Raw genomic sequence first — 12,258 nt, forward strand, 5'->3', positions numbered from 1 at the left:
AGTTCTTAATTTTGTCTTCAAATCCCAAGTAACTTAGCCATCGTTAAATATGGAACATATGGCTGCGTAGATTTTCGCGGCGGTGGCTTGAAGAATTCTGCATGTCCGGGTTTTCACCGCGTTGTTGTTTGAAGCCGACAACAGTTTCGCCGAAGTTTCATCCGGCGTCTTCAGGTCGAAGATGTGAGGCCTTCGACCTGAAGACGCCGGATGAAACTTCGGCGAAACTGTTCTCGGCTTCAAACAACAACGCGGTGAAAACCCGGACATGCAGAATTCTTCAATATGGAACATAGTTGTTAGTTATGCTGCCCAGTAGACCTTGTATGCTTTTTCTCTTAGAAAACTGCCGATGTTACTATTTATATTAATATATACTGTTTATATTAATGGTGTACATACTGTAATGATAATCAGTGCTTGTTTGAGCTGTAGAACTTACTTGCTTTGAGGAAATTATTTCTTGCCTAGCATTTGAGAAAAGGTAGTGAGATTTCTCGTTCGCTGTCGGAGAATCGTCCATGTATATAATACAAGCAAATGTTTTTGAGGTAAAAGCATAATGTTGAGGACATTTTTGAACATGAATTGTTGATAAAAATTTAGATGGAAAATACTCCTGGTTATATCCATAAAGGAAAATATTCCAATTTCACGTGCAGTGGCGGATTCAAGTTATAATCTCAAAAATTAAAATAAATTTCATATTTTTGTCTCAATCATGTCATACCATGTTGCACTTTTTACTTTGTTGCTGTTTTTAAACATTAAAGTGTCTCAATGAGACAGTATATTTGCTGTCCCAGCAAAGTCACCCTCATATCACTTTCCCAGTCCTGTCACATAGTTTGTATGAGTGTCAAAGCTTCTAAAGATTATTCAACACTTTCTATTTGAACTTTCTAAAGGATTTTAGGTTTATCGTCTTCAACCTTCCCTTTCCAGTCGTGAATCTTTCAATTCAACATGAATGCTATTTAAATTGAATCACCCCAATGTATTTTTTGACATACCAGAACTTAAACTCACTTTAATAATTATCATGGATACTATTCAATTGCTTTCGGCTCAACTTTGTGGAAATCCATTTTAATTAAATGTATCTTTCCACTTATCTTACAACAAGGACAGTGGAAAGATACATTGTATTCTTCATTTAATTATGGATACTATTATCGAAATGTGTATGGTTAACGTTAGTGAAATGCATATTCAATATATTTGATTTATATATTCTCAGCTTATGGCAATTGACTTTCCATTATTTTATAACAGAACTTGTTGGATACATCATGGCTGCCAAAGAGTTTATCATATGATCAAGTTCAGTTAGAGTGAACGCCATTATCTTTACATGATTGTTTGTTTTTAACGTCAGGCTTTTTCATGAGCAAATCAAGTAATTTCCTAATATAACCTTTGAGTGTTTTTTCAGTGTGCAACTCAACCTGTAAACACGAGGTTGCTTTCTTTTTCCCTTTGGTTTGAGAGATTTCCTTCAAGTGTGTTGTGGTTTGGTGTCTACACTAACTGCTTGCAGGATCCAAAGGTATCAAGATGGCTATGGGAGGTGATGCAAAGTGATGATCAGAAGGAGAGATTTGATGCGTATGAAAGGAATAAGGAAACGTTTTTCAACCAGGAGGACGAAGACCATAGATATGTTAAAAAACGAAGAAAGGTATTTCAGTTGCACAGTGCTCACCGAATGTGATACCCTCACTTTCCGTGAAAGGGCGAGACACCTTTAACATCTCATTTCTATCCCCTGTGAATAATTTACAGTCAGGAACTATCCTTCTTGTATCTCTTCCTCTCTCTTTCTCTCTCTCTAAAGTTTTAAGTTTTCCTGTAATTTTCTGCCAAGCATTATTGTGTCCTTGTAAATATTATATATATGTAAAAATTATTGCCCTTGTGTATATATTTATGAAGACATGCATACCCCTTAGTGTGTGTGTGTGTGTCTATATATATATATATATATATATATATATATATATATATATATACATATATACATATGTTTTATATATATATACATATATACATATGTTATATATATATATATATATATATATGCTTTCGTAGACGTAACACAGAAGTGCCGAATAGTACAATACACAGTAGCTGTGCTACTGTGTATTGTACTATATATATATATATATATATATATATATATATATATATATATATATATATATATATATATATATATATATATATATATATATATATATATATATATATATATATATATATATATATATATATATATATATATATATATATATATATATATATATATATATATATATATATATAATTATATTTATATATATATATATATATATATACATACAGAGGTGGGAATAAAATGTGTATGTTAAATAGGGCATATTTTCCTTGTAGTGTGTGTGTACTCAACACATTCACATTCACTGCAGTTCAAGATTGTAAATAAAATGGGCACCAATAAAACATTCAACTTCAATTTCCCCAGGGAATCAGTTTTACTCTTAAACCCATCTTTTTGTAGATTCATTTCCACATCTCAAATAAACTGCACCACTTCAAGTTTCTATTCATGGAAGTCTTTAGTGTGAAATGCTAATTCTTAAAGGTACATTTCTGCAGAATAGTTCATGGTAAAAATGAATTTCACTTAATAACGGCATTATGGTGGAAAGTAGATGAAAGTTCTTGTTTAGGTTAAGCTAAATCCCTCGTGACAACCATTCCTACTAAGCAGTGAGCACTCTCAATGACCTCAATGACATTTCTGTGCAGATAAAATGATTTTAATTTCCATTTGCTCTTTGCATTTATCTTGATCCTCGAAGAATACTTATCACTCTGACCAATGGATGCTCATTCCGCTGGAATATCCTTCTCTCTACTCTATGGCTTGATTCTCGCCCCAACAAGGTTTGCTTTTGCCATCTTTCGCATATTCACAATGGATAAGTGAGCGAGCAAGTTTTTGTTTGAAGTATAGGCTCTCTTGTCGTTGCTTCATGTGTTATACTTCCTCTTGTTAGCTCACAAAAAATGCACACATATTTGATTTTGCTATAAATTTCTCCGAACAAATATTTATTCAAGTTCCAAAAACTGAATAACCAAAAATGAATAAACCACACTTCATTAAACTTAAACTAACTCACTGGTTTAGTTGACATTATACATATGACAAGTATTCAAGATGCAATTCCACCTTCCTGTTTTTGCTGGATATTTACTAGAACCTAATCACAGAAGATTCTTTGCCCTCAAAATACTTCACACATTCCATCTCCAAAGGAATAGCTTTTTGCCTCATAAAAATATCTTAAAATTTCAATGGAAATGGTTTTTTTTTTATTAGTTGAATTTTCTTAAAGCCAATATAATCTCTGCATTTTTAAATTCGATGATGCTTGCTTAAAATTCAATTTCAGGGTAAAAATTTTATTCAATGGCTAAAACAATGCTCAAACAGCTGTATATGGTACATTAATCATCTGCTAAATTTCAAGCCTCCAACCATTTGTAATGTGCAATCATTTCCCTTCCCTGCAATAATTAATATCATCTGATGTGCAATTCAAAGTTATTTTACCCCTTCACTTATTTAGATTCAATTACCCATTCAAAAAGCATTAATTCTGTTTTCTTCTGCCATCGTGACGAAAGATTGAAAGTTCAACACCCTCCCAGCCTTCAATACCTTTTTTGAACTATACTGTTTCCTGGTAGTTATATTTTCTTCTAACTCTGTCTTGTCTATCACGGTTCCTCAACACCTTCAATCAAATTTGACAATTTTGATTTCAAAAATCATTCCTCTTGAATAGGGTGCCAGCGTAAGCAAACAATCGTTCTTTCCTCTTTCATATGTCTGTCACAAGTGTGTGAGCACCAGTGCAGTGGCTCCGCTAAATGGACCATTGGGGTATTTCCTCTCCCCCCCTCCTATTTCTCAATGTTTCACCATTGATCCCCATGTCCTAGTCCATTTAGCTAATGTGTGTCCATAAGTGTTATTCCCTAATGTAACGTGCACTAACCATGAAATCTACATAAAATTATGAAAGATCTGGTGCTCTCCTTTCATGTGAAATCTTCTCAAGATTCATACAGGATCAGGAATTCCATTTCTGTCAAATTATCAATGCCTACGCTGCATTGCCATCAATGCCAGTTCTTGGACATCATGGGCGTTTGTCCATTTACTCGTTAACTAACAACCCCATTGATGCACAACCCTGTCACTCATCACTTAGTCAGGGCACAGAACAAATTTGCAGGTTTTTCAGGAAATGGATTTCACATTTGGTGAAGTTTCCAAAATTATTGTTCATTTTAACTCACTACTGTAAAAAAATGACGAGCCGGGCAACCTTCCAAGCAATTCAGCTTGAGGTGTGCTGCCATAGTGTGAGTGCATCAATACAGCAAACATTCGGCTCATCCCACTACTTTGCTCACTACACGCACACGTAAGTTGATTTCTGGAGAGCCCTCGTATATATATGCTGTCGTTCTAAATATGAACTCTTTAATCTTTGTACCTGAAAATGCCAAAATGTAATAAATCAATTCTTACCATGAACTATTCTCTGGAAGAATACAGCTGTACATTAAAAATGAATATTCATATTTTAGTTACGGCTTTCCACATCATTAGACATTTCTGGTTCTCACCAACTAAAATACACTTCAGTTCCAGTGATGGTTTAGGTTAGAATGAACCATGAAAAAAAACCCCAGTACTATAATTAGTACTGCTGTTTTTTTAAGGAATTTTGTGAAAGCCTTTACTCAAAATAAACTATCTCTACACTGTAGCTGGAATAATGTGTTAATCCTTCTTTCTACAAGTGATAAGTGCAAAGTACTCCTCACATCCCAAATATAGATTTCCAAGGCCTAAGGTGAATATATTGAGTGCTTGCATGTGTTTATATTGGCAATTAATATTCATTCCATAGTTTGTGTGTGTGTCCATAGTTAACCCTTTGGAACTTGCATTCATTGATTAATAGTGATCAGCTGACATGTAATGTTTACCAATGAATTCACTCAACCCGAGTATTCTCCTTGCTTGTACATTATTAAGTGCCATCATGTTCTATATTTGAGGTAAATAATGAATCAGTGCCTTGAACAAAATCCTTACTCGGTCCAGAAAACCAGATAAAGCCTTTTGTTTGAAAAATCTTAATTCCAAAACAATGTCATTAATTGTGACATTTTATGATTAAAAATTTCAAAACAATATAAATTCTTTTGCATATCAAACTGCCATTGAAGTCACAGAGACATTATTTAAAAATCCAAAGATGTATTCAATATTCTAACCAAATTGAATACAAATTTAAAGTTAAGCTACATATTTGATTGAAATTAACAAACAATTTTCTTAATTTTTTAGCTATATATTTGCCAATTTCACTCATGTGTAGTATATCCTATAAATGAATGTATAAACATTTTCCATCTTTGATTAATTCATAAAAAGATATGACACACATTCAACTGATTGTCCAAAGTAGCTCAAGCACATGAAATTCATCCACTTAAATTCATTCTAGTACCTGTCTAATCCAACATTAATTAAGATAGTGTATCTTGATAAATAAAAATGTTATTATACATCAGATTCCTTTTTGTTTCTCTTTGAGAAATATAACATAATCTTTATCCTATTTAACAATCCATAAAGTTCCCAAAATTATGAGTTTACAATGTGCTTCACCTTGTAGCAGCCTGTACATTTTTTGAAAGCACCTTACCTCAGGAAATTAGATTAAAAAGATGTGTTGTAAACTGTAATTTCCTAGTCAGACAAATCTGAAAATCACTTAGCATTGAATATTTGCAAGCATCCTGTCAATGCTTTTTTGTCATGTTTACATCATAGTGTAAATCTTGTAATGTGCAGTTTGCAGTTGCTGATGTAGCTTACATGACTTGATAATTTTTATTATTATTGGCATATCTCTGCATCATGTTGAATCCTGTGCATAATGGTGCAAATATGTAAATCAAATTCCTTTCTGGCCTTTTGTGATTGACTTTGCTTTAACGTTTTTGAGATAATAGTTTTTAATCTCGCTGAAGCTCAAAGGCTTTTGAGAAATCTGCTATGGGTGGCTTCCATTTTGATCTCTGCTGCTCTCATGCTAAAATTTTATCATATCCATTCAAAACACCTATTGAATTTGAATTTTCTCCAAGCAATTGAAAACTAATGGTCTTTTTTACACATTTAAGGAAGATGACGAATCGTTGGGATACGAATACCAGGAGTATCGCCTGATGACATCTGTTTCATCTCCGGCGTTCATTCGTCAGACGGTCAATATCTCAAATGAAGTGAGTGTGGCTAGTAAATATCATTCATGTATTCACCCCTCTTGAAAAACAGATTTAAAATTTCATCATTAACTCAGGACTTTTGAATTTACTGTTTTAAAAAACCGCTATATTTGCTTTCAAAAAACTTTTGAATGTACTGTCAGCTTTGTCTTAAAAAACTTTTGAACTTACTTTGGGGAAACAACTGAATATATATTGTCAAACATTGTTGACTATTCTCACAAAAAAATTTGAATTAATCATTGAAAAACGATGTATAGTAAATTCAAAAGCAAGCCATTGAATCACAACAGACTAATTTTATTAATCTCAACTGTGAAGTGTCCATATCAACATCCTTGAATTTCGACAGTAACCAATAAATTCAAACAATTGCAGTTATATTTCAAGCACTCACTGTTGAAATCCAATAGTGTTTAAGCTAGGATCATTACCCTACCGGATTGTAAATCTCTAGAATGACTTTAAGGTAATTTAGAAGTAATGAGTCATCATACTCTTTCTTGTCCATACTATATTCCTTTTGATCATCAACAACCAGATCATCCTCATGATCTGGTTGTTGAATTCACTTTTTTGCATGAGTATGCTCTAAAGTATTAAATAAAATACCGTTAGAATCATCCACAGGGATTAATTGAATGGCTACATAAACATTTTAATCCAAATGTGAGTAATTTACATCAAATTTGATTGAGTATGATCTTTCAAAGCAGCATCCTACGTAGTGTTTCAGTTAATGTGCTCACAAATGTAAGTTACTGTCTTCTCATTGGGTTCTGTCCTCAATCTCTGCCAATATATCAATAAATTTCGAATTGCTCATCATCTTTAGGGAGATGCCACTTTCCCACACCTTTTCCCTCTTTCCCTCATCCCCTGGAGCCCTTACTCAACTTCTCAACTGGAGAATGAGATGAACTGAATCCATTAGAAACCTACAGCTCCAGTTTCATTGGTCAAGCACCGAAAAATGTTGGTTATATAGATCAAGTGCCTTCTGATCCTCCCCCAGAACATTCATCATTTTTTCACCTCCCATTTGGCTGACTGTTTTTCCTCTTTCCGTGGATACATTTCAGTATATTTTCCATGCATAACTGAGTTGGTAACCAGAATTCCTGTTGAAATAATTGAAACTGATCTTATAGGTGTGGCAAATTAAATTTGCCTTGTGCCATATACTGCTGACTCAAGCAGTTGCCCCAATCTGGAGTGCCTCTGGTTTTCCTTCAGTCTAGTTTCTATGACGTGACCTTCTGATCCATGTAAACTTACCACCCCCATCGAGGATTCAATAGATGTGTTAAGAGAAAACATATGGAGCCAATTAAGAGATGAGAAAGCGATGAATACTCTTCAGAACTGTCAGAAGACAAGTGACCCATGAACAGAGGATTTAAAAATGGCTTGTATAAAAAGTATTAGGAAAGTTTTTTCAAAAAATTGATTTATTTCGGATATTACAAAAATGCCTCAAAATTCTTCAAAGTGCATCCCTTGAATGTCCACACAATTTTAACCTTGCGGCTTTTCCATGACTCGAAGGCTCCCTGATCGGTGGATTCCAGATCCTTAGAGGAGATCCTTGCACGCTTGTACCCTTAAGGATACAAGCGTGCAAGCTTCTTTGATGGCACTTAGGGTCCTCTTGTTGTGCCCTTTGATGGATGATTGCTTTCACTTTTATAGGGAATAGGAGGAAATTATCTGCTTGTGCCAAATTAGGACTCTAAGGGGGTTGGGGAATGGTCACTGTATTGCTTTCCATCAGGTTGTCGTCACCTTGGAGCAGGTGTGGCGGCTGGGTGTACTACGTTATGGGTTAAGTTCATCGCCATATTTCCAGTGATAATGGAAATGTGCACTGTCATCTTATCAATGCCAATATTATGATTTGTGATCATACGCACACTTAACCAACAGTGGTCTGAATTCAGCATACGTTGCACAATGTCTTCAGTTCTTGACGTCATTGGTCATCCAGCCTGAGGCTCATCCTCCACACTCTCTCCGTCATTTTTGAAGATCTGGTGCCAATTAAAAACTGCAGTTTGTGACGTACTTTCATCCTTAAACACTTGAAAAATCCAGCCCAACATCTACGTACCTGATTTCCCTAGCCTAACACAAAATTTGATGGTGTGCTGCTGTTCAACCATTTGCTGCATTTTGCATTTGCACCGAGTCACTTGACAGGGGTCCAATATAAACACAATCTAGCCTAGACAAATCATTTGCAGACGATTGGTGCTTTGCACCTGTTTCAGTTCAGATCTCCAACCACTGAGTATGCATGGTGCGGCATACAGTCACGACGGGAAAAAATCGTTACCTCTACTTTTTATACAAACCATGCATACCAGACATTTTTGGTGAAAGAACAAAAAACCAGAGCTGAATGTATTTCATGGAAACAGCTCCCTTAATTTTCCAGTTGAGAATTTGAATGAGTGAGTGCTCTATGGGGTGAGGGAGGGAGGAAGTGTGACATTGCCCTGAAGATGACAAGGGGATACATTGGAAATTCATCCAATAAAGTTCACCAAAACATTAGCAGAGCTGGAGGACCTAAACCTGAAGGGAAACCCAATAATATTTCACTAATACCATAAGTTGGAAAGGCACCAGAAATTTCTGGGATAATTTTAAAATGGAAACACAATAAAGTAAAAGAAAAAATCATCAGAGTTCGCTACTTCCATTCAAATCAAGGTCTTTAAATTAAAATTGAATCAATTTATAATGCTTTGGTACTGAGTCAATTCATAATTTTATGAAATGTAATCTATCAGTGTTTAAAAATTCACTACTTGCATGACTTACCACGCATTGTTTGCATTTACTGGTGTAATTAATTTGCTCATGAAAGATCATATGGATCGAAAGACTGTTAGAAAGTTTCTCATAATGTTTGTACCCTCTCCTCTTTGAACATCACCAGACAGAAGTGGTTGCAGAACTCCTCGGAGTGGCTGGAACAGATGTCCCAATTGATGAGTTTCTGGAACTTCTTAATTTATATGAGGTAATGTCTTTTCTTTTTTAATTCCATGAAAATTTTCTTTTCTTTTATAACCTTACCCACGGTGATGGATCTTGTTACAATTAAATGCAGTACACTCTTTCTAAAGCTCATTGAAATTTAACTCTACAATTGGTTTAGAATATTCATATAATTTATTCCAAAATTTATGCATTTCTCTTAGTATGTCTTGATTCTCATGCCAACAAACATGAAGAGTGATATATGTGCATGGGCTCTCAATCAGTCGACCAAGATATTTAGCAAACCAAACAATGCAAGAGTTAATCGGCATGAAGTGGGAAAGAGATTGCGAAAAAATATTAGTACCGTATTTTCCCATTGATAACGCACACCTGTATAACCTGTAACCATGTATAACGCGCACCCAGAACTTTGTAGTCATCATTTTCTATAGATACCGCGCACCCAGGGCTTCATGTTATCTTGAACATGTATAGATGCCACGCATCTGTATATACATATATATACGCGCGTAAAAATTATATATATTGCATGTAAAAATACATCCATATCGGATGTGTGTGTGTGTAAAAATACGTGTATGTTTGGATTTTTTCAATTTTCATTACATAACGCGCATCGCCATTTTTTTTATCATTTGAACATTTTTGTATAGATAACGTACACGTTATCGATGGGAAAATACAGCATTTGAAACTGCTTCATACCATTTTTCATTTAATCCAACACTGCCAGATAGTATTTGACATCATTATTACTGGAATAATTAGAGCTTTTGGCAATAAAAGTTTACTATGTGAAATGTCCAACTATCTAATGAAAATAATGGAATGATAATGAGTTCTCCTCATTATGAGCTATTTTTGCATCAGAGTAATTTTAATATTTCCCGTTAAAAATCTTAATAAATTTATGATAAACAGCAATTTATTGCACATTAAATGCACATTACTGTTGCGGCATCTCCCGCAGTTTCTTTGGAATATGATAAACAGAGTAATTTACACTATACCAGGCAACAAACATAGTTAAAGTCTGGAATAAATAATCGGTTTACACTTAAATATCATTTGTTCTTTAGATAAATTAATTGTGTTTAAGTTTTATTTATTTATTTTCAACCATGAGTAGCATGAAACTTTCTATTTAATATCAAACACTGTTGACTCAATGAGTTTGAACTCACAAATAGCATTAACAGCAGATATAAACCGAGGGGAATCATGGCAATCAAGCTGAAAGGTTTCAACCAATTTGAATTACAAGAGTCAAATAAATATTATTAGATTATAAAAAGTTAGGTTCTAAAGGTAAGGCACAAAATAATGCACCAAACAGTTCACATTTTCTCCCATTATCTCTTCACCAAAAACACCATTTGATGAAAATTTACATACGAGGGTCATCCGGAAAGTAGTACCCGTTCGTGAATTAAAAAGACAAAAGTAAATATTAACAAACATAAAAAATTTTATTTGAAAGATGATACTTTAAACTACTTCTCAACATAATCTCCAAGCAAATTAAGGCATTTGTCATAACGTGTGACAAGTTTCTGTATTCCTGCTGCATAGTCCTTCGCCGCCAGCTCATTGAGATACGCGAGGGACCCATCTTGCACAAATTTTTGCATAATGCAGATGGTGTTTAACAATTTCATGAACAATTGTTCGAGAAACATTGGGAAAATGCTCACAGATGTCATCAATTGTGACGCGCCGATCGTTCCTCACGAATTCGTCAACTGAGCTCACCAGTTGGTCTGTAATGACAGACGGTCTCCCCGAACGCTCATCGTCGTGTGTGTTCCCCCTCCCCATGTTGAAGTTGCGACACCACCGCCGAACAGACGACTCGTCCATTACATTGTCTCCATACACCTCCTTTAATTGGCGATGAATATCACATGGGCGAACGTTTCTTGCATTGAGGAATTTAATCACTGCCCTCACTTCACAACTGGCGGCGTTCTCAATTTTTTTAAACATTGTAAACAATCACAGAAACAACACAGGCAATGCTAGCGTCACGCAACTTGGCTCAGAGAAGGCAGACAAGCCACTGAAGCTATCTGACCTCATCCAGCGGCTACTCGCGTCGTCAGCACTTCATGCGGCACGAACGGGTACTACTTTCCGGATGACCCTCGTAAATACCAAATGAACTGGTATTATTGCATGTCTCTTTGTGGAAATAGTGGAACAGTTAAATTTAAAATAATGAACATTATCAGTCACATGCATACCAGAATACTGGTATTTTTTCATCACTGTTAATGAGCCAACAATTTTAATGTAATTAAACAGTGGTCAGTACACTATCGGTGTTTCTTAGAGAACTGCTCATACCTAGAGTGGACCTTTCTAAACTCAAGTGCCACGGTACTTGTTCACCAACGTACTTGACTTCCCCTCTACTGCCCAAGGCATGCACTTGGGTTATGCACACTTATAGTTGCAGCTCAGAAATGCTCGAAAAAAGTGTATCTTCTCAACAGAAACTGCTTAAGAGTGTTTATTTTATTCGCAGATTGGAGCGAATGGATATGGTTTTGCTGGAACAACTGAAGGAAATATATTATTCCATCCAGACTTGCGACCCGTTGTAAGTATATGACTCTCCAGCTCCCTAGAAGAACCTTTTTGAAAACCTGAAGATTTCAAATTGAAAAGGAAAAGTAAAAGTTTCTTGCAATGATTTCTGGACACATGTTTCCCCAAGAGCATTTCAATTCCCACCAGCACTTAAAGATTTGAAATCTTAAAGAGAGTATAATAGACCGTGATTGTCTCTCTATAGGTCTCATAAAGACCTTTAATAATAAAATTGCAAATCATACTCTGCCTAACGTCACTTAGTACTTGTGATCAAAATAATGTAAATAT

The 12,258-nt window shown here is 34.9% G+C and overlaps 1 protein-coding gene across 1 annotated transcript in view; it reads left to right on the top strand.

Annotated features, from left to right (window-relative positions):
* The window catches only part of LOC139696060 (voltage-dependent calcium channel subunit alpha-2/delta-3-like), a 287,280-nt gene that overhangs the window by 231,846 nt on the left and 43,176 nt on the right, over window positions 1-12,258 (top strand). Inside the window, exons 10-13 of the mRNA XM_071594674.1 lie at window positions 1,541-1,681; window positions 6,259-6,360; window positions 9,308-9,391; window positions 11,903-11,977. Of these exons, the coding sequence (XP_071450775.1) occupies window positions 1,541-1,681; window positions 6,259-6,360; window positions 9,308-9,391; window positions 11,903-11,977 (402 nt within the window). The remainder of the gene's footprint in view (window positions 1-1,540; window positions 1,682-6,258; window positions 6,361-9,307; window positions 9,392-11,902; window positions 11,978-12,258) is intronic.

The sequence above is a fragment of the Hetaerina americana genome, unplaced genomic scaffold, assembly GCF_022747635.1.
Source record: "Hetaerina americana unplaced genomic scaffold, ioHetAmer1.1.p SCAF_66, whole genome shotgun sequence".
NCBI classification, from domain to species: Eukaryota; Metazoa; Arthropoda; class Insecta; order Odonata; family Calopterygidae; genus Hetaerina; species Hetaerina americana.